General features: G+C 32.6%; 1 protein-coding gene across 1 annotated transcript in view; it reads right to left on the reverse strand.

Annotated features, from left to right (window-relative positions):
• LRRIQ3 (leucine rich repeats and IQ motif containing 3) overlaps positions 1–25076 on the reverse strand; it is a 164740-nt gene that overhangs the window by 94441 nt on the left and 45223 nt on the right. Inside the window, exon 5 of the mRNA XM_039838596.1 lies at positions 4220–4376. Within this exon, the coding sequence (XP_039694530.1) occupies positions 4220–4376 (157 nt within the window). The remainder of the gene's footprint in view (positions 1–4219; positions 4377–25076) is intronic.

The following is a 25076-nucleotide window of genomic DNA, read 5'->3' on the forward strand; positions in this document are numbered from 1 at the left end:
ACAACACCAAGAGTGAAACCCTAATACAAAATATGGACTTTGAGTGATAATGAATTGTCAATTTAGGTTCATAGATTATGTGCCACTATGTGCAGGATGTTGATAGTGGGTGAGATTGTGCATATGTCAGAACAAGGAGTATATGAGAACTCTGTACTTTTCATTAATTTTGCTATGAACCTGAAAGTGCTCTAAAAAATAACATTTATTAACTAAAAAAGAAAGAACTGATAATCATGTGGAATGTGATACAAAAGAGGTTCCTTAAGACAATATTCTATATTTACGTTAGAAAAAATGGAGGTAAAATCTTTGTATCTACAATAAAAAAAATATTTTTTTGTTTTGTTATCTAAAACATGATTTCTGATTAGAAAAAAAGAGAAAACTGTCAGAAAGAAAGAAATAATCACCTAACATTCTAACACTTAAATAACCAATGTTGATATTTTTATGGCAATGCTGTCATGTGTTTTCCATGCATATGTATATAATTTAAAAGTTAGTTTATATTTCTGAACCCTTACTAAAAAATTGTAATATATTAAAAGACAAACAGTTCATCAGATTAAAAAAATAAAACTACAAACCTTCAGGAAAATATATTTAATAATTCATGGAAAGGGTTCACAAGAGGATTGTATCTGACATTTTTGTTCTGTTTTACAAAAACATGGCATGGTTTTAGTTATGAGAAAAATAAATCTTTGGAAAGGAAAAATCAATAAAATATTCTAGAATTCAACCAAATTAGCAGTTCTAAAGTAAATCTAATATAGATGACTGCCATATTAGATTATGTCTGGTGTTTCCAATAGTTATCTTTTTGAATACTTAGAATGTATTTAGCACTTTTTAAGATTCCTTCCTCATTCTTTCCAAAAACTATACAATGCCATAAAGGAGTAGAAGAAGTGAACATTCAATGTGTTATAAGTGGTTCCAAGAAAAAGATCCCTTCCACAGATACTGGATTAGATTCTTCATTCATCTTGTTCCTATTTTCTTTATAACTGGGGAGAATACATGCACCTTCTCCAGAAGATGAATCAAGACAAAGGGTGTGAAATTCCAATCTTCATTCCTTAAGGAAAGAGGGTTTGTTCAAGTTCTAAGAAAAAAATTAGACCATGATTCTAGGAGGTGGGCTGTCAAAGACAAAGAACCACAACACATAGACTTGCTCTTTCTTTCCATGAGGTTGGACAGTAAAGGTTCCTGGCCATCACTCTTTCTAACTTCTTACATATTTTCTTTGCTTCTTAACGAAATATGACTAAACCAGCATAAGGAAGCTTCAGATGTGATGGTGTGGGGACAGGAGGAAAGAGAACAACTAGGCTGCCTCTGAGCTAAATATATAGCAAATTGTTTTCCTCTCTGAATCTTTCCTTTTGTCCTCAGTGGGTGTGACTTTCACACTGCATCTCTTCTAAAATTTACCTTTGCAATATAAGATATAAGTAAAAAAAGACTATTCAAGCCAACAAGGCGTAGATAAAAAGAATATCTCATAGTCTAGTTTAGGTTACTAAAATTTTGCAATGGAATTTTAGGCCAAAGCCCCAGTTAGAAACTGCTTTGTTTGCTATTACTCCCTGCACGTATATTTTCCTCAGTAATCTTTGAGAAAAAAGATTGACTATATCAAAGCAGACTTCAAATATTCTTGGGTACCCCAGTAAAATTCACCATAATAGTATCTAGATTCTCCTAAAACTCATTATAACGATAGACAAGTTTCCCTAAAATCTGATCTAATTATCACCATAATTCTATATTTATGTAGGCCTATTTTACAAGAGAAGCAACCATTCTTTGATCAATATTTGTAGGCCATGGATAAAAAATGCTCCTAGCAATTATCTAAGATTTTTAATTTCATCTATTCAGACCAAGTTTTTAAGATTCCTTCCTCATGGCTCCTGACTTTTGGTTGTGTATCTGGTAGTTTATATGGACTTCTGGCTTTGCGGCATAACATTTCCTAAATGAATATAACTTAACTCACTCCTCTGGCTCTTTCATTTTAGGTTACCATAAATATGAAGTTTTCAGACCATTGGACAAAACTCATTTCATCCCAAAACAGAAGCAGATTCAATCATTGATTACCTTTTCTAAATACTGAAACTTAAATTCTATTCTTGACTAATCCTTTCCATTACTATGCTCAGAGTATTTTTTTTTTTAAATAAATTCACAGTATTAAATGCTGGTATTTCTCACCTCCTTTCTTTTTCCAACTCCCTAATACTTTCAATATTTCTTGGATCCTAGGTTCTCTTAATCACTCTATAGTATCAATTGTTCTCACTATAGTTTCTAATAAACCACACTCCAAGTCATTAAAGACCAGATATGTGAGTAGTAAAAATAATAAAATAGTATAGATATTTGAGTAGTAAAAATAACAGAAGAGTAGTACAGTTATGTGAGTAGTAAAAATAATAATAGTATTGATATATGATTAGCAAAAATAATAGAATAGCATATCAACTAAGTAAGCTGAAGAGGAGACTACAAATAAAACCAGCAGAAGATGGAACAACAATTTTATACAGAAGATTCGGAGATGAATTTTATAATTAAAATTCATTTCAGTTTAAGAAATTGAGCTGAACATACCTTCTATAATATTCTATGAATGGTAGCAATAAGCAATAAAAAAGAATAGGACAATGTACATATTTCTACAATATGAACAGTTCTTAATAAATTACATTGGCAATGATGTCATTAGCAGAATTATAAATAACATCAAAGAACTTGAGAAAACTCCTTATAATGAATATATTTTACCAAAAGTTTCATAACATTGAAAACACTTCTGAAGCCAAATTGTACAATGATATATTCTATGTAACTTTATAGATATTAAATAAAATAAACTTTGTAGTATGAATATTTTACTATTTTTGCACACATAATAGTAATTTGCCATAAGATAACCTATATCTGTACATATGGATATACGAATATGTGTATATTCAACAAATCTAAATTGGTTATCAGTACACAGCATATCCATATCCAAACTGATTATCAACTATATTCAGTGAAAGTCTTCTTTGTATAAAGCATATAAAAAAGCTTTTATATGCCTAAAATCAGTGAGTTTATACTCTACATCGAAGGCAAAAGATACTTCACATGAACTTTATAGCTTTATAAAGCACAATATCATCTGGAGCAAATAAATACAGTTGGCACTGAGTGCTCATGAGACAAAAGTTTTGAGTAGGATACATTTATCTTTTAAACCTGTTTTTATTCAATGGATAGCTTGTGAGATTTAAAGGCTTAAGAACATTCCTGTGCTATTTTTAGACCACATAGCCTCAATTACATTGAAATCAGACTAATGACAGTCTGAACCTTTTCTGTAGACCCTCCTAATCACATTAATATAATGCAAATATTTGTAGCTCAAGCTACTCAGGAACAGGTCCACATATGAAGGTGTATATCACAAATACAGTGCTTTATAAATTTTAAAAAATTCACTCTTGTTAACTACACTACAATGTCATCTTCGTTTCTACTATTACCTAATATCAAATCAAAACAAAACCCTAAAGATTTAAAAAAGCACAAACTCTGGAGTCAGAAGACCTGGAGTTAAGTTCTAGAAATGTTGCTTAACTGTGTGGCTTTTGGTAACTTAACTAACACCTCTAAATGCTAGTTTCTCTACTTACAGAAAAGAGATAAAAATATCTAACTTATGGTGTTGTGGAGAATAAATTACATACCATATGCAAAATATCTAGCACAGTGCCTGGTACATAGTAGACACTCAATAAATATAAGTTTCTTTCTATTACCATTGTCCTCAAAGCAGTGCATAATTTAGCATAAAACACTGAATAAATGTTATGCTATATGTTGAACTATCAGCCTTTAATAAACAAAATATATCTTAATGTTTTAAACTATTAAGAAGTAATTTTATGTTATTATTAATATCTATTGCAATAATTAATAAGATAAATATGTATATACGCAAAGCATAAATTATAAAATAGCTGTGGTCACAAAGTTCCATTTATACTACATTGTTATATGGCTTGCCTCACATCAAGAAAATCAAAAGCAGAATATTAACAATATAATGAAAAATATTTAAAATAGATTGAAGAAATCCTTACTAATGCTACATAAATTATAATTATAGTATCTTATATTTAAAGAAAAGTAATAAGCTAATTATACTTACATGTTTCCAGCGTGCAAGCTTTCCTGTTATATTAGTTTCAGGCTGAAAAAAGAGATCTTTAAAGAACTTATCTTCATATCTTTTGTGTATGTAAATCTGTTTTGTTTCATATTCATTAATAAATTTTTCTTGATGTTTTTTATACAAAAACAGGGAGCTGAAATAACAGAAGAAAGTTGTAATGTAGGTTTAAAAAAAAAACTCATGAGTTTACTTACATCTTAGAAAATATGGTGGTAAATTTAATGTAATATTTGTTCTCATATTATTATTATATAAAACTAGGCACTAATGTTTGCTTATTAACATTTATCAAGAAATAAATGAATGCTGAGAAATCTCTGGTTATATTAATTCACAAACAATTCTATACTTATATCTGGCTATGCATTTTATAATATAACAGTAGGGAGGATATCACTAAATTATCTAGAGAAATATATGGTAAACTCTGTTTTTTCTCTCCAGTGAAGAAAGTAACTTTTTATTTCCACCTAGGAAAATTACTGTATAGCAGTACTGTTCAACACAATATACTGTATGCCACAGAATGATTTTAAATTTTCTATTAATCACACTAAAAAGAGGTTAAAAGAAATAACAAATTACAAGTAGAATAAAGACAAAGAGATCCACGTCCAGACACCTCATAGTAAGACTGCTGAAATCCAAAAACAAAAAGGAAATCTTGGGGGGCGGGGGAGGAACAGGAGAAAAATTACTAGTCATGGACAAGGGAATCCCAATAAGATTAACTACTGACTTCTTATAAGAAAGGATGAAGGTTAGAACACAAAGCTATGGCATAGTCAAAGTGGTAGAAGGAAAAAAAAAACATTTAAAACAATAATTTTATATTCAAGAAAAATTATCTTTCAAAACTGAAGGTGAGAAGAGATGATGTTACCAAGATGGTGACATAGGCTATTCCTGATTTTACTCCCCGTCACAAGAAGAAAAACTAACAACTATTCGAGGACAAGACACCACTGAGCGAATCCTAGAACATGGGGGGCAAGGCTTACATACCCCTCTTGCACCACAGATACCAGGAAAGACTGCCTCAGAAGGGTAAGAGAAATGGTTAAACATTAACTACAATCCCCCATCCCAAGACAGTACAGCAACATGGCTTCTCCAGTAGGAAAAGAGAGCCCAGGAGTGATATCTAGCCCCCCAGTATTGTGAGTTGCTTCCTGCCAGTCCCTACTCTGGTAATGCTCAAATTTAGCAGGAAGGAAAGAAATGAAATAGAGAACAGGAAAATAACAGACAAGATAACCAAAAAACAAGAAGTTTCTTTGAAAAGGTAAACAAAATTGACAAATCTTTAGCTAGAATAAGCAAGGAAAAAAGAAAGAGGCCCAAATCAACAAAATTTTAAATGAAAAAGGAACCATTACAGCTGATACCAAGAAATACAAAGGATCAGGAGAGGCTAGCTGCTATGAACAACTATATGCAAACAAACTGAACAAATTAAAAGAAAAGAAATATTCTTAGAAACATATAAACTGTATTTGTCCTTGCAGCTGAGATGTACCTCCAGAAGACAGCATAGGTTTGGATTTTGCTTTTTAATTCAATTTACTACTCTGTGCCTTTTAATTGGTGAGTTCAGTCCATTAACATTTAGGGTTATTATAGATACATAAGGTTTTCCTATAGCCATTTTTCCTTTGTTTTCTGGTAGCTCAGTGTCACTATTGTTTCTTTGCCCTTGTGTTTCTGTCTGTTATTTTAGTTTTGTGGTATTCTATAATTTTTTCCTTTATTCCTTTTTTATGTTGTGTCTCAGTCCTGGATTTTTTGTGTATGGTTCCCATTAAACTTATGAAAAGAAAAGTTTCGAGAAACATGGCAGAGTGAGAGATGTCACCAGATCTCTCCCCTTGAAACAACAATAAGCTGAATATCTAAAGCTCAACAAAAAACACTCAAACTGCACACCAGTATGTCTGAGCATGAGATCTGCGCATAAGAGCTACCACAGGTCAGAACCCCTGGGTATAAGGAGGTGGACTGGGAGAAATAAAGAAGCTACCTCTCACAGCAGCTGGAGCTCCCTGTAGCAGGAAGGGGATGGGAGAAGAAGCGGCGAGGTCCCTGAACAGCCCTACCTGGGAGTACTTTGAGCTCCACACCACCGGCTGGGGGCAAGGCCCAGTCATCAGGGAAGAGAGCAGAGAAGTGGGATGGCAGAGAAACAACAGTTGATTTTCACCAGCCACAGTTGTAAAATCAAGGCTGAGCTACAGTCCCGAAACCCTAACCCAGAGGGCCCCTCCTCCCATATCCTCCAAGACCAATTACCACGGAGTCCCAGGGGAATCTGAGCAAACGCTACCAAAACTGTTGCTAACACTGACAAGGACTGAGACTGAGGGTAGCAAGCATGATTAAATATCTATGAGAAAATAAAAAGGTATTATTAAGGCTTTATTTTAAGTGGGGATCCAAGAGGCTTAGATGCCGCCTACTAGAAACCAAAAGAAAAGAACCTTCTTTACAGCAGGCTAAAGAGAGACCTTTATATAATAAATCTTCTATCTGGAAAAAAAGCAGAATACATTTCCATTAATGCCCAGGTGGAGTAATAGTCCTTTAAACATCATGAAAAATCAAGGTGACAAGGCATCTCAGAAAGAAAGAGAAAAATCTCCAGAAAATAAGCTTATGGACATAGAAATATACAACTTAAATGACAGAGAATTCAGGATGATACTTCTGAAAATACTCAGTGAGTTCCGAAATGAGTCATGTCAACAATTTAAGGAATTTATAAAACAACTAGATGAGCAGAGCAAAGAGATTGAAAACCTCAAAAAGAACCAAATAGCACTTCTGGAGATGAAGAACACACTGCAAGAGCTGAAAAATGAAATAGCAAGCTTGGGAAATAGAGTCAACCAAATGGAGGAAAGGATCAGACAGACAGAAATCTAGAAATAAATCAAAAGGAAGAAGAGAGAAACTGAAGAATGAAAAATAATGAAAGAGAAATACAAAAACTAGCTGATATCATCAGGAGAGGAAACATAAGAATAATAGGCATTACCGAAAGCAAGGAAAAGGAGCAGGGACTAGAAAGTATTTTCTGACAAATAGTTGATGAGAATTTCCCAAATCTAAGGAATGAGGTGGAGCTTAGAATTCAAGAATTCAACAGAACACACAATTATCTCAACCCAAAAAGGCCTTCACCAAAACACACTGTATTAAAATTATCAAAAATCAATGACAAAAATAGAATTCTCAGGGTAGCCACAGAAAAGAAGACTGTAACCTATAAAGGAAAACCCATTATATTATCGTAGGACTTCTCAGCACAGACCGTAAAAGCCAGAAAGGAGTGGAATCAAATATTTAAACTATTAAGTGAAAAGAACTACCAGCCTAGAATAATGTATCCAGCTAAGCTCTCCTTTAGATATGAAGGAGAAATTAAGACCTTTCCAGACATACAAAAATTGAGAGAATCCTTCAGTATGAGGCCTGCACTACAGGAAATACTGAAAAAAAAAAAAATGACTAAAACAAAATGACTAAAAAAAATACATAATTAGGAGTAAGGTGACTATCAGGCAAATGGAAGCAGAGGAGTGCAACCCTTACTAGGAACATGGCATTATAAGGTTAAATAAGAAGAAGAGAATTGCTATAGCAAGATAGTAATGAACCTTCAGCATAAATAGGGACAAATTGGGACAACAATGACTGAAAAGAGGAGGATTCAAAGATCTAAATTCACAGAGGGGAATGGATATAAGGCACACACAGAAGAAAATGGACGATTATGTATATATAACTATCATTTACGTATTTTTTTAATGATAACCACACACCACAGTTCAGAACTGAAGTATATAACAAAAAAAACAAGAAGAACTGGAGGGAAAACCCACAGAAGCCAAACAAAATAAAGAAAACAGAAACACAAGGACATGGAAGCAATGGAAACACTGAGCTATTAGAAAGCAAAAGATAAAATGGCTATAAGAACACCTCATATTTCAATTACCCTAAATGTAAATGGACTGAACTCACCAATAAAAAGGCATGGAGTTGCAGAAAGGATCATAAAACAAAACCCAACCATATGCTGCCTCCAGAAGACGCATCTCAGCTCCAAAGACAAATATAGACTCAAAGTGAAAGGGTAGAAAATGATATTTCAAGCAAATGGCATTCAGAGAAAAGCAGGAATAGCGGTACTAATATCAGAAGAAATAGACTTCAAAATGAAAAGGTAAAGAAAGATATTGAGGGACACTTCATAATGATAAAGGGAATCATGCACCAAGAAGACACACAATATCTATGCTCCCAATCAGGGAGCCCCGAAATATATAAAACAATTACTAACAGAACTAAAGGAAGAAACAGACCAAAATACTATCATAGGGGACCTAAATATCCTACTGTTGGATATGGACAGAACAGCCAAACAGAAAATCAATAAGGAAATAACATCCCTAAATGACACATTAGACCCACTGGATGTAATTGACATTTACAGAGCCTTCCATCCCAAAACAGCTGCTTATACATTCTTCTCTAGTGCACTCGGAACATTCTCACAATCACATACTTGGACATATAAATAGCCTCAACAAATATAAGAGGGTTGAAATCATACCAACCATATTCTCTGATCATAACGTTCTGAAACTAGAGATCACTTGCAAAAAGAAAGCAGGAAGAACCACAATACATGGAGATTAAACAACATGCTACTGAAGAATAACTGGGTCAGAGAAGAAATAAAAACAGAGATCAAGAGATACACAGAAACAAATGATAATGATAGTACAACATATTCAAACTTTTGAGACACGGCAAAGCGGTCATAAGAGGAAAGTTCATATCATTACAGACCTATCTCCAAAAACAAGAACGAGCCCAAATAAACAACCTAATGCTTCATCTTAAAAAACTAGAAAAGGAAGAACAAATGAAGCCTAAAGTCAGCAGAAGGAAAGAAATCATAAAATTAGAGCAGAAATAAATTAAATTGAAAAAAAAAATAGAAAAAATAAATTCAACAAAGAGCTGGTTCTTAGAGAAGGTTAATAAAATTGACAAACCCCTGGCTAGACTCATTAAAGAAAAAAGGACACAAATAAACAAAATCAGGGACTTAAGAGGAAAAATTACAACTGACATTGCAGAAATACAAAGGGTCATACAAAAATATTATGAAAAAGTATATAACACCAAATTTAATAACCTAGAAGAAATGGACCAGTACTTAGAAAAAATACAATCTTCCTAGACTGAATCAAGAAGAACGGGAAAATCTAAATAGACTGATCAGCAGTATGGAAATTGAAACAATCATCAAAAACCTACCAAAAAGTAAAAATCCAGGACCAGATGGCTTCACCAGTGAATTCTACCAAACATTCAATGAAGATTTAATACCTATTCTCCTCAAACTCTTCCAAAGAATCGAAGAGGAGGCAATACTTCCAAACTCATTTTATAAGGCCAATATTACCCTGATACCAAAACCTGGTAAATATAACACACACACAAAAAAACTACAGACCGATATCGTTCAGGAACACAGATGCAAAAATCCTAAATAAGATACTAGTGAACCAAATACAGCAACATATTAAAAAGATTACACACCAGGATCAAGTGGGTTTCATCCAAGGGGCACAAAAATGGTTCAACATACACAAATCAATTAATGTCATACACCACATAAACAAATTAAAAAATAAGAATCATATGATCATATCATTAGATGCAGAAAACACCTTTGACAGGATACAGCATCCATTTATGATAAAATCACTTAACAAAATCAGTATAGAAGGAAAGTACCTTAACATAATAAATGTCTACATGACAAACCCTCAGCCAACATTATACTTAGTGGTGAAAAACTGAAAACCTTCTCTCTAAAATCAGGAATAAGACAAAGCTGTCCCCTATCACCACTGTTATTCAATATAACATTGGAGGACCTATTGAGTGCAATCAGGCAAAAGAAAGATATAAAAGGCATCCAAATGGGAAAGGAAGAAGTCAGTCACTATTTGCGGATAATATTATTCTCTATATAGAAAACCCTAAAGACTCAACAAGAACATTACTAGAAACAATAAACAAATACAGTAAAGTTTCTGGATACAAAATCAACATTCAAAAATCCATAGCATTCTTATATTCTATAATGAAGTGTCAGAAAAAGTGGAAAAATAATTCTTTTTGCAATTGCAATAAGAATTATTGCAATAAAAAGAATAAAATATCTAGGAATAAATCTAACGAAACATGTGAAGGACCTATATAATGAAAACTGTAAGACTCTATTAAAAGAAATCGAAGAAGATACAAAGAAATGGAAAGATATTCTGTGTTCTTGGATTAGAAGAATCGACATAGTTAAAATGACCATATTACCTAAAGCATGATACAGATTTAATGCAATCCCCATCAAAATCCCATCGGCTTTTCTTAAAGCAATAGAAAAAAAAAAATCATCAGATTTGTATGGAAGCACAAAAGACCCCAAATTGCCAAAGCCATCCTGAGAAAAAAGTACGAGCCTGGAGATGTCAGTCTGCCCAATTGGATAAAGATGCTTTGCTGTGATATATATAGATATATATATAGAGAGAGATATCTGTATATATTATTCAGCCAGAAGAAGAGATGAAATACTGCCATTTGCGACAACACGATGGACCTCGAGATAAGCATGCTAAGCGAAATAAGCCAGACAGATAAAGTTGAATACCACATGATATCACTTATATGTGGGATATAAACCTAAAAGCACCAAATGAACAAGATGAACAAACAGAGACTCATGGACATGGACTATAGACTAGTGGTTACCAGAGACTAGGGGGTAGGAGAGGAGCAGGGAGGAAGACGGGGTAAAGTGGGTCAAATATGTGGTGATAGAAAGAAATCTAACTATGGGAGGTGAACACACAGTGTAAATATATATATATGCCTTACTATTAATGTATACAGCTGAAACTTATTGGATTTCATTAACCAATATCACCTTGAAAAATAAAAAGACTTGTATTCATAGTAGTCTTTTTTCTTCTGTGTGTATCTTATCTCCATTCCATTTGAAAATTCAGACCTTCGCTTCCTCTCCTTTTGTGTTTTTGTTGTCACAAATTATTCCTATTTATGCTGTATGTTCATTTCCAAGTTGCAGTAGCTATTTTTTTAAACGTTTTTACCTCTTTTAATGATTATGTAATATTTAAGTATATAACATCTTTTTCTGAATAAAGGCTGCAATTACCAGCTTCTGTCTGCGTATTAGTCATCTTACTCATAGATTTGAATTCTTTCGTCTTTTTCTTTCAAGTAAAATAATCCCCTTCAATATTTCCTGTAATGCAGACCTTGTGGTGGAAAATTCCCTCAGCTTCTGCACATCTAGTAAATCTTTATTTTTCCTTCATATCTAAAGGATAACTTTGCTAGATATACTATTGTTGTCTGGTAATTTTTCTTTCAGTAGCTTGAATATTTGATTCCCCTCCCTTCTAGATTGTAGATTTCTGCTAAAAAAAAAAAAATCTGATAACCTAATAGGATTTTCTTTATAGAGACCTTCTTTTCCCTGGCTGCTTTGAGAATTCTTTCTTTTTCATTAATTTTTTACAGTTTTAATATAATGTGCCTTGAAGAATGCCTTTTTGGACTGGGATAATTTAGTGTTCTGTTTGCTTCTTGGATTTGAAGATCTAATTCTTTCCATAGGTTTGGGAAGTTCTGGTCAACTATTTGTTTGAATAGGCTCTCTGTTCCCTCCTCTATCTCTTCTCCTTCCGGTATTCTCGTTATTCTTATACTGCTTTTTCTGATAAAGTCAGATAGTTCTTGTAGCATTCTTTCATTTTTTTTTTTCACTCTCAAGTCTCTCTCAAGTTGTGGTACATAAATACAATAGAATATTACTCAGCCATAAGAAAAGATGAAATACTGCCATTTGTATCAACATGGATGGATCTTGAAATTATCATGCTAAGTGAAATAGTCAGAAAAAGTTATGAACCATATGATTTCACTCATATGTGAAATATAAAACTGAAAGTAACAAATTAACAAGGCAATTCATAGATAAAGGCAACAGTTTAGTATTTACCAGAGGAAAAGAGGGATGGAGGGAGGTAGACAAGGGGTCAAATATATGGTGACGGAAGGACATTTGACTTTAGGTGGTTAACATACAATGCAATATACAGATGATCTATTACTAACTGTACACTTGAAACCTATATAATTTTACTAACCAATTTCACCCCAATAAATTTAATTTAAAGAAATTAATGGAAAAATGCAAAAAAACAAAAACAAAAAAGAAAAAAGAAACATGCAAACTACCAAGACTAAATCAGGAAGAAATAGAAAATCTGAACCATGACCTAGAAAAAATATAAGAAAAGCTCCTTGACATGGCTCTTGGCAATGATTTTTTTAGATATGACACCTAAAGCACAAGCGACAAAATAAAAAAACAATGAGTGAAACTATATCAAAGTAAAAATATTCTGCATAGACAAAGAAACAATCAACAAAGTGAAAAGACAACCTATAGAATGCGAAAAATATATTTCCAAACTATATATCAGATAAAAGATTAATATCCAATTTATATAAAGAACTCATACAACTCAACAGCAAAGTAATAATAATAATCCAATTAAAAAATGGGCAGAAGACCTGAATAGACATTTTTCCAAAGAATGTACATGAATGGTTAAAAGAGATATGGAAAGATGCTCAACATCCCTAGTCACTAGGGAAATGCAGATCAAAACCACAATGAGATATCATCTCACAGCTGATAGAATGGCCACCATCAAAACAACAAGAGATAACAAATGCTGGCTAGGATGTGAGAAAAAGAATTGTTGGTGGGATTGTAAACTGATACCTCTGCTATGGAAAATAGTAAGGAGGATTCTCACAAAATCAAAAATAAAACTACTATAAGATCCTCTAACTTCACTTCTGGGAATATAGCCAAAGAAAACAAAACACAATCTAGAAAAGATATCTGCACCACCATGTCCACAGCACCATTTTTTATAATAGGTAAGACATGTGGTATGTATACACAATTGAATATTATTCAGCCATTTCAAAAAAAAAAAAAAAGGAACCCTGTCCTTTGCAACAATATGAATGGACCTTGATGACAATATGAATGGACCTTGATGACTAAGTAAAATAAGTGAGACAAAGAAAATACTGTATGATCTGACCTATATGTAGAATCTAAAACATACCTGCATGCACAAACTATAGATATAATATATAACATGATGACTACAGTTAACACTGCTATATGATATAAATGAGAGTTGTTAGGAGAGTAAACCCTAAGAGTTCTCATCACAAAGAAAAACATTTTATTCTTCTTTTTATCTTTTTATTGTATCTATATGAGATGATGGATGCTAACTAAACTCATTGTGGTAATCACAATATATGTAAGTCAAATCCTAATGTTGTGCACATTAAAATTATACAGTGATGTATTTCAGTTATAAAATTATAGAGTGATGTATGTCAATCAGTAAAACTGGAAAAGAAAACTGAAGGTGAAATAAAAAATTTTCCATATACAAAACTGAAAGAATTCATTGCTATTAGATGTGCCTTGTAAGAAATACTAAAGGAAGTTCTTCAAGCTGAAAGCAAGTAACCTCAAGCAGTAATTTAAATCCACAGAAAAGACAAAGTGTGCTAGTAAAGGAAATCATGTAATTATAAAACAATATAAATTCATATTTCTACTCCTTTTCTCTGTTAACTAATTTAAAAGCAATTGTATAATATAATATGCATATAATTTTATTGTTGGGTCTAATACATATATAAATGTAATGTATTTGACAACAACGGCACAAGATGGCAGCTAGGAGCAAAATTGTTTGGAGTATTGAAATGACAACATATGGTAACTTGAATCCATAGAAAAATTAAGAGAATTAGAAATGTAATAAATAGGACTGTTAATATAACAAATTCAATGAATATATACTTTGCTCTTCTTCTCTTAGCTCCTTTAAAGGGTATAGCACTTTATAAAGTGATAATTATAATAATGTACTGTTGGGATTGTAACATATATAGTTGTAATATATATAATAATAACAGCACAAAAAGGAAGAAAAGGGAATAAACATATAATGCTTTTATATCTCACTAGATGTGTTAGTATAAATCTGAAGTAAATCAAAATATATACTCTAAGCCCTAAAAAATACCAAGAAAATAACTTAAAATGTACAATTAAATCATTAAAAGAATGTAAATGTTGCACTATAATTTCCTTCTCAGAGTTATTTATTTATTCTTTCATTTATTGCTCAGGCATTCATTTAGTTAAAATGCACTGTTCTAGACTCTGGAATATATTGTAAAAATACAAAATTCCTAGTCTTATGGAACTTCTTGGTAAGAGATTCTTTCTCATTAGTACAAATTGTAAGAAAAAATAAACTAAACTATATGTTTTAAAGAAATCACTTATTTCACCTCAAAAATGTTTGCATAATATGTCCATACCACCTTATTTTCACTTGAGGATTCCTAAGTAATATTCTGATTAGGAATTAACTTCTTATTAAACTACTAGCCACAGTACTTAAATTATCTGGTCTCCTTAAAAATTAAAATTTTCATTAGAAAACAGTAAATAATTCATGATATTTTTTAAATGGGGTAGTTATAAAAATTAGGTTTGCTTCTGACAATTAATGGATTCATTAATCCATTGAGATTCTATTTTGGATAGTGTGATACAGTCATGTCAAAAAGTAAAGGAAACCCATGTGGCAGGGAGGGTTGTATCTTCCATGGAAGTATTCACATTGACTCTAATTTTCCAAGAATAAAGACAACTAAAACATGAAAAGAAAAATGTTATGGCATACAGCAGAGTTTAATTTGGGGGTCATGAAACCTGTGAAACTATAAGCAAATTTTATTTGAATATGTGTGTAGAGATTACACTGACACTAATTCCTATAACTTTTATTAGACTCTCAAAAACTAAACCTTGGACTTGACACTAAAATAAACAAGAATGTTCTAAAAGAATAGAGAAAACCAAATATATTACAAGAAAAAGCAACAATCTCCAACATTTACAATGCATAATGAGTCAGCATGATGGCAGAGGAGGAAGCTCTGAGACCTCCCTTCCCTATACCCAAATACACCAATTCAACAATTCACAGACAAATTCCAACTGTGAGAAATCCACAAACTAATTGAAAAACTCCTGCATCCTGGGTGATCATGAAACTAGACTCGCCAAAGCTAGTAATGTGATTCAAGATATTCTCTCTAAAATCTCTACCTCTGGCACAGTACAGTATGATCAGAAGTAGAATACCTAGCTCCCAGATTCTCCCACGAGAGGAAAAGAGCTAGTTCACATGTCCAGTGTCCCCAGTTTTCTGAATGGACTCCCTAGAGGACTGGCTTCTGTCTTGCCAGTCTTGGAGCTCTGAGAGATCTGACACAATCTAGCTAACTGGAGAATAAAGACAGAAGCTTGGGCTGATAGATGCTACAACTCCTTCCCTTTGGCTTGGGACAGAGTAAGCAGTCATAGTTGCCTACAACATCATAACTTTTCGTGGGACTGCTCAAAGTACTGACTTCTGACTTGCCTACAACAGAGTGCTGATGAGACCTGGCATAACCTAGCTGCCTGGAAAATAGTGAGAACAGAGACTGATTTGAGCTGACAGTCACCATACTGCTAATTCTGGTTCAGCACAGAGCAGGTAGACAAACTCCCTAGCTCTCAATTTCTCCCTAAAGAGGTAAAGAATTGGATGGCCAATGACCCAGCCATCCCAATGACCCAGGTGGGGTTCACCTAAGGAACTGGCTTCAGGTGAATTTGTTCTGGTGCAATAGTGGGACCTCATATACTCTAGACACCTGGGGAAAAGAAAGAACAAAGAAAGCAAATTAGATTACTACGAAGGTTTGAGGACCCAGCCTTTACTAGGCTGATTGGTGAGGGTTTTCTCCCCTTATGAGGCCAGTCCATGAAGACTGGGAGACATGGCTGCTTTGTCAAATGTGAAGGCAGCAACACAGAGTGTCAAATAAAATGAAGAATCAGGCAACAACATTTAAAGCAAAAGAACAAGATAAATCTCCAGAAACTGACCCTAAAGAAAAGTTTTATGAGTTACCTGATGGAGAATTCAGAATAAATGGAGAATTCAAAATAAATGTCAAAAAGATGTTCAGTGAGGTCAAAAAGATAATGCATGGGCAAAGTGAGAATTGCAACAAAGAGACAGATAATATATATATATTATATATATATATTATATATATTTATATATATTATATTTATATATATATATATTATTTTTATATATATATTATATATAAAACCATCAAATAGAAATCATTAAGCTGGAGAACAGAATAACAACGAAAAAAATTCACTACAGTGGTTCCATGTCAGACTAAATCAAGGATCAGCAAACACAAAGACAAGCCACTGGAAAGGAATCAGTAAGAAAAACAAAAAGGATGAAAAGGAGTAAAGAAGCTTAAGAGACCAACAAACAGACCAATATATACACTACAAAGGTCCTGAAAGAAGAAGAGAGAGAAAAAGGGCCAGAAAACATGTTCAAAAAAATAATGGCTGAAATCTTCCTAAATCTGAGGAAGAAAATGGAAATCTAGATCCAAGAAGCCTAATTGGTAAAGAAGAAGTAAAACTGTCCCTCTTTGCAGTGATATACTCATATATAAAATATCCTAAAGACTCTATTAAAAAAAAAAAAACTATTAGAACTAATAAATGAATTTAGTATATTTGCAGGGTACAAAATCAACATATAAAAATCCATGGTGTTTCTGTACACTAAGAGAAACTATTTGAAAATGAAGTTAGGAATACAATTCCATTTACAATAGCAGCAAAAAAAAAAAACAAAAACAAAAAAAAACATAGACATAACTGGGGAGGTAAAAGATTTGTACATTGAAAACTACAAAATATTGATGAAAGAAATTAAAGAAACAAATAGAAAGGTATCTTATGTTTATTGATCAGAATAATAGTGTTAATATGTCCAAGTGGTCTACAGATTCATAATAATCCTTAGCAAATATCAATTGATTTTTTGCAAAAATAGAAAAACAATTCTACAAATCATACAGAACCACAGAAGACTATGAATAGCCATCACCAATCTTGAGAAAGAATAACAAAGCTGGAGGCTTCATATTTCCTGATTTCAAAATACATTACAAAGCTATACTAATCAAAATATTATGGTACTAGCATACAACAGACAAAATAAACAACAACAAAAAGAAACTCAGTTAAACACAATAGAGAGCCTACTAACAAAGATGGTCAATTGATCTTTGACAAAAATACCAAGAACTGACAATGGGGAAAGGACAGTCTATAATTAACAGTGCTGGGAAAACTGTATATCCACGCAAATGTTCTAAAGACTTCAATGTAAAGCCTGAAATTAAACTTCCTAGAAGAAAATACAGGGAAAAGTTCTATGACATCAGCCTAGGCAATGATTTCATCGATATGAGATCAAAAGCCCAGGTTACAAATGCAAAAATAGCCAAATGGGACTACAGTCACACGTCATTTAACAATGTGAATATATTCAAAGAGATGCCCCATTAGGCAATATCATCACTGTGAGAACATCACAGGATGCATTTACCCAAACCTCAATGGTATAGCCTACTACACATACACCTAGGTTATACGGTATAACGTATTTCTCATAGGCTACAAACCTGTATAGTATGTTACTGTGCTAAATACTATAGGCAATTATAACACAATGGTATTTGTGCATCTAAACATATCCAAACATAAAAATGCACAATAAAAATACTGAATAAAAGATTAAAAAATGATACATGTACAGAGCACTTACATGAATGAAGCTTACAGGACTGGAAATTGTTCTGGGTGAAAGAGTGAGTGAGTGAGTGAATAAGTGGTAAGTGAATGTGAAGGCCTAGAACATTACCGTACACTACTGTAGACTTTATAAACTGTCCCACAAGTCCTCTTCCTGCTTCCTTCCGATAGGGTCAGAAATAGAATATCAAAGCCATCAATGTTGCTCTATGAACAGGGATGCCGGCTGGAGCTATTGAGGAGAAACTGGCTGGGTAAGGTGATTATCATAATAATGACGATCAGGAGGGAATGAAAGCCTGAGAATCAGTACAAATAAGAAATTATGATAGAGAGATAAAAGAACATAAAGAAGATCAAGGCGATGTGGTTTTGGCTATTGCATGTTGTTGGAACAGTGATCAGATTAAGAAAATTAGTGCTATTCATTTAAAAGTAGGGTGTTTAACATGGAGAGGGTGTAGAACTGAGGACTCAATATTTTGACTTTAAAAATTTCTTCCTGGTTTCATTGATCTTATCTGTCACAAAGTGCTCTCTCTCTCTCTCTCTCTGGGCTTGAACCGATATAAGAAGTAAAACTTATCTATGCTTTACATCACTACAACCTGAAAATATCTCTAAAGTATAAGTATAGGCTGGCTCCAAATTGCCAAAGAAAGCTTTTACTAAAGTGGCAGCTATATTTCTGCCACTGATGTCCAATTTCATTTCATTGTGTCTGAGAGCAGATATTATATGATTTCTATTGTTTTAAATTTGTTAAGGTTGTATTATATGGCCCAGAATGTGGTCTATTTTGTGAATGTTCCATGTGAGCTTGAGATGAATGTGGATTCTGCTGTTGTTGGATGCAGTAGTGCATAAATGTCCATTACATCCAGTTGATTGATGATGTTGCTGAGTTTAACTATGTCCTCACTGATTTTATGCCTGCTGGATCTGTTCCTCTCCTTCTTTCCTTTATTAAATTTATTGGGGTGACACTGGTTAATAAAATTTTATAGGTTTCAAGAGTACAATTCAATAATACATCATCTGTATGTTGCATTGTGTGTTCACCATACAATCTCCTCTGTCACCATATATTTGACCCCCTTTACCCTTACCTACTTCCCTCCTCCTCACTTTCCCTTTGGTAACCACTAAACTGTTGTCTGTGTTTAAGAGTTTTTGTTTGTCCAGTTCATTTGTTGTTTTCAGTTTCATATCCCACATGAGTGAAACCATATGGTTCTTAAATTTTTCTGACTTATTTCACTTAGCATGATAATCTCAAGATCCATTCATGTTGTCACAAATGGCAGTATTTCATCTTTTCTTATGGCTGAGTAATATTCCATTGTGTATATGTACCATATCTTCTTTATCCAATCATCTATTAGAAGGTACTTTGGTTGTTTCCATGTCTTGGCCACCATGATTAATGTTGCTATGAGCATAAGGGTGCATACCTTTATGGATAAACGTTTTCAAATGTTTTGAGTAGGTACCCAGAAGAAGGATTGCTGGATCAAATGATAATTCTATTCTTAATTTTTTGAGGAAACTACATACTGTTTTCCATAGTGGTTGTACCAATTTACATTCTCATCAGCAGTGTATAAAGGTTCCTTTTTCCCCACAACCTCTCTAACATAATGGATTCATCTATTTCTCCTTGTAGGGCTATTGGTTTTTGCTTGACATTTTAACATTCTGTTGTTAGGTGCATATACGTTAAGGATTGTTGTCTTCTTGGAGAACTGACCTTTTTATTGTTATGTAATACCCTTCTTTAACCTTGAAAACTTTACTTAGTATAAAGTTTTCTTTGTCCAAAATTAATACAGGTACTCCAGCTTTTCTTTTTTTTTTTTTTTTGATTAGTGTTAGCATGATATATCTTTCTCCATCTATTTACTTTTAATCTATATCTGTCTTTATATTTACATTGGGTTTTATAGACAGCATATAGTTGGGCCCTATTTATTGACTCTGACAATCTCTTAGTTGGTACATTTAGACAACTGACAAAGTTATTATATTTATGGATTAATATTTACTATATTTTATTGTATTTGATTTATTGCCCTCGTTCTTCCTATTTTTGCCTTCCACTCTTTTTCTTCATTCTTTGGTTTTAATTAAGCATTTCATGATTCCAATTTCTCTTCTTTCTTATTAAAATTGTTACTTTTTTACTTTTTTTTAGCAGCTACCCTAAAGTTTACAATATGTATTATAATTTATCTACATTTAAATAATATTTGCTGCCTTATAGGTACTGTATCTTATAACAAAACAATCCCAATTCCTCCCTTCTGTACCTTGTGTCATTGCCATCATTCATTTGACTTATATATAAGTATGTGTGTATACATACACATAATAGAATGTATTTTTGCTATCCTTATTTTGGAAAAACTATTATCTGTTAGATCAATTAAGAATGTAAAAAATAAGTTATTTTACCTTTACTTATTCCTTTTCCAATGTTCTTCCTTTCTTTATATAGATATGTTTCTGACCTATATCATTTTCCTTATCTTTAAAAAAATTTTTTTAACATTTCTTACAGGTCAGGTCTACTGACAACAAATTCCCTCACTTTCTGTTTGTCTGAGGAAGTCTTTACCTTCCTTCGCTTTTTAAGGATAATTTTGCAGTGTACAGATTTATAGGTTGGTGGCTTTTTCTCTCAGTGCTTAGAATATTTCAGTCTACTCTCTTTTTGCTTCCATGGTTTCTTAGAAGTCAGATATAATTCTTATCTTTGCTACTCTATAATAGGGTATTTTGTGGTTTGTTTTTTAAACATATTTTTAAGTCAAATTTATTTGGGTGACATTGGTTAATAAAATTATATAGGTTTCAAGTGTATAGTTCAATAATATGTCATATGTATATTGCACTTTCTGTTCACCATCCAAAGCTGCTGGGGCAGGTAGATAAGGGTAAAGGAGATTAAATATAAGGTGGCGGAAATAAGGTGTTTTTATCCTCTGGCTTTTTCAGGGATTTTTTTTCTTTATTCTGATTTTTCTATAGTTTGAATATGATATACCTAGGTGTAGGTTTTGGCTTTTATTATTCTCCGATATTCCTGGATCTGTTGGTTTGATGCCTGACATTGTGGGACATTCTCCATTGTTCTTGTTTTAAATATTTCTCTCGTCCCTTTCTTTCTTTTCCTTCTGGAATTCTCACTATGTGTTATGTTACACCTTCTGTAGTTGTCCCACAGTTCTTTTCTATTATCTTGTGGTTTTCTTCAGTCTTATTTTGCTTCTCAGTTTTGGAAGTTTCTATTGAGACAGCTTAACCTCAGAGATTCTTTCTTCAGCCATGCCTAGTCTTAAATAAATAATACCACATTATTTTGGCAAAATCTGGGGCACATTTTTTTGTTTTGTGAAAAATTTGCCTAGTCTACTACTGTTTTTCACTATTAAAGATAAGCAGTATATAAACTCAACAGCAGTTTTATCATTTAATCCTAGAGAGAATAAACTGAGAATTACTTCTTTCTCTAAAGGATTATCATTCTATACCACTAAAAAAAGACTGCTTCTCAAGTTCTTAGTTATCCTATTAAATTAGATAATCAGATCTAATTATTAAAGCTTCAGTTTCAGCATGACCTCCTATTTAAAGAATTCTCTGACCTTCCACAAGCAAAGTTAATCACATCTATACCCACTTCACTCAAGAAAATGCTTTATTGTAATAAAACTTTCTGATTTTGATTAACAGACTGCCCTCTGAAGTAGGCAGTCAAAATCTATAAGTCACAGATAAAAAGCTGGCTGATAGAGTAACTTAAATTTAAGTGCTATGCATTGTACATGATTTGCTTTGAATTTCATATTTTTAAAGGATACTTGTTTCTGGAATAGCAACAAATGTGGGATTAAGAAAGTCAGAACTGTACTCATTTAACCCATAAGGAGGTATACAAAAGTGATACTGCTATGACAGCTTGAATCATCTGGGCATGGCACCCAGACCACGAGACAATTATTACACCTCTCAAATCCTGTTGATAGATGTGCTGTTACTGCCTGCCCTTAGCGCGGAAGGATCCACAGAATGTTGGAATAGATTTATCCAACTCTCTATGTCATTAGTTTGCTACTGAGTCTAGTGAGGACAAGAATATGGTAATAAAGCTTGCTTGCATGTCTATGTAGAAGCCTACTCATTTTGGAAGAAAACAAACACACAAAATATTCTATTTCTCATACCACTTCTAAAAACGAAAAACTGATTTCTTAAAAAACTAAGATAAAAGTCGTTTTTTAATTCTGAGTTTCAAAAAATCAGAACATTCTGTAAAGTATTAGTAAAATTAAAATTATTATGTGTAAAATTGAAATAAAAAAAACGATTCAGTCTAATTCTGACAACTTAGAGCCATTATTAAACTCAGTAAGATGAACATAAGACCAGACACCATCTATTTTATTGATATTAAGTAATGAAAATTGTTTACCCATCATAAAATGGTCTTAATCGTTTAGTAATATTTTATCAAATTTTTGGTTAGCAAATAGAAGAAAGTACATTTGTGTTTAAGGATAATATTAAACTAAGTAAATTTGAAAGCTGCAAATTTTTGATAACACTGGCTTGAATCTGTACCTTATCTTTACAGATTATGATTAATGATCCAAACCATATGCAGATAGATATTATTTTAAATTGTCTATATCTAGAAATTCACCTTACTAAAAATTTTTCATAGGAATGTTAACATAAATTAATCATTTAAATAGGATTTATTTTGAAGAAGTGTTACTCCTATCTTCAAAATACCTAGTTTATACGGTAGGAATTAACTGAATCTTCATTACATATAAATAATGTAGTCACTGTTAAACAAAATCAGCACTCAAAATTACATAATTTACTGTAACAATATAAAAGATTATTATAACTTTTCATCTTATAATTCCAAAATGAGGACTCAAAATGTACTCTGCAAGTTGCAATCAACTACCATCTGAATAACAGATTACTTAAAAGCTGTCTATAATGTTTTCATGTTATGAAATCATGTTAAACACATTATAAATTCTTTATGTATATTTAAAGTAAATATTTTATGTGAATAATTTGAAATGAGACCAATAATTTCCTGATTCAGATACACTGTGTTATTACTGAGTATTACTTGAAAAATTCTTACCTTTTTAAAAAATAGTGAAGGATTAATAATGTATATAGAAGGAATGCATTAATAAATGTTAATGTTCAAAGTTCTGGGCCTGAGAATCAACTGTGACTTATTTATTCTTTACCCTGTTTGGGGGCCTTCAAGTTAGTAAATCTTGTTTGGTCTCTTTTCTCCCTAAAAAGTTACCCTTAAATTTGATGAACCAACTGGCCAATCAGTTGCAACTTATAGTCTAATATCCCAGATTATAATCAGTATCTTTTCCTTTCATAGGAGGTATTATTTGCAAATATGTGACATCATTCCAGGATACCCATATATCAAATACTTACCAAGTAATCAACAATATAGATTTCAAAGTTAGTTATCAGATCAGAATCTATCTAGAACAAATTTCTGTAGTCTTGGTAACATGATACACTCCTATACTTTATATAAATTTTATACTTTAGAAAAACTAAATTGACATTTTCTACCAACTTAAAAATTAGGGAATAGTCTCTTTGCTTTCTTGAACACAACTTCAAGCAACTCTTAAATTCAATTCAGAGACCAGTAACATACATAACAAAAATCAGCAACAAAATAATCCATTACAATCATGAATGCAATTAAATTAGAAATTGTCTCTTGTCTTGATCATAGCCTTCTATATCAGGGGGTCAAAAAACTTTTTCCACAAACAGCCAGACAGTAAACATTTTAGGCTTTGCAATACATATTTGGCTTATTGAATATTCTTCAAAAAAAATTTTTTTTCAACTCTAAAAAATGTGAAAAACATTCTTCTGGGGTAACAAGCCATATCAGATTTTACCCAGAGGATATAATTTACCAACCTTTGATCCATATCATATTCTAAAACATACATATATGTATATACACAGACACGTGTACTTTTTTCCCCATTCTTCTTGAGACTTTTGGAGGACAATAGAAAACAAGAGCATATATACGTTTGGATACACACACACACACACACACACATTAACTTAATTGAAAATTAAATTTAAAATAAGAAAATCTTTTAACCTACAGAAATGCTCTAGAGATCCCATATCAGTCTTGCCTGATGAACTTAATGTATACTTAGTAGAGCTTCACAGCACTTGAAGACCCTCCTGTTCTGGCTGCCTGCACTGATCCCCACTGGATCGCTTAAGAGAATAGATAGTACCTCTTCCTTTATTCCTAAGAGTTAAGACATAGTCAAATGACTTAGTTTCAGTCAATTTAATGCTTTTTTCCTGAATTTTTACTTTTTAGGGAATGATCTAAGCACAAGAACAATGGAGAGTTGATGGCAGCTGCAGCAGAATGACAGGGTGATGTGTAGCTAGTAATGACAGACAAATGGAAGCACACTGAGTAAACTATTTCTCTGGTGGAGTCTTGGCTCAGCATTGCCTCCTTGCTGCTCAATTCTCAAGTCCAGTTATGTGGCTTCTGAATATTCTGTAGCTTCCTGGATAAACCTCCAACAAATTGTATCATTGCCTAAATCATTTAGAGTTAACTTCTGTTGTTTTCAAGTAAGAACTCCAAGCACTACATAATCTATAATCCTCCAAGTGTTTATGCATGAAGGATAAGAAAAGTACTTGCTTTATTTTACAAAAGAAGTAACAACTAATGAGCTACTCATCAACACACAACCAGAAAACTACCACAAGTATATTATAATCCATCTATCGGAGAGTGATGCTTACCTACTAGGCCTACCATATATATCTGAAGAGTTTTGTGAGATATTCTATTAC

The sequence above is a fragment of the Pteropus medius genome, unplaced genomic scaffold (genome assembly GCF_902729225.1).
Source record: "Pteropus medius unplaced genomic scaffold, Ma_sr-lr_union100, whole genome shotgun sequence".
Taxonomy (NCBI): domain Eukaryota; kingdom Metazoa; phylum Chordata; class Mammalia; order Chiroptera; family Pteropodidae; genus Pteropus; species Pteropus medius.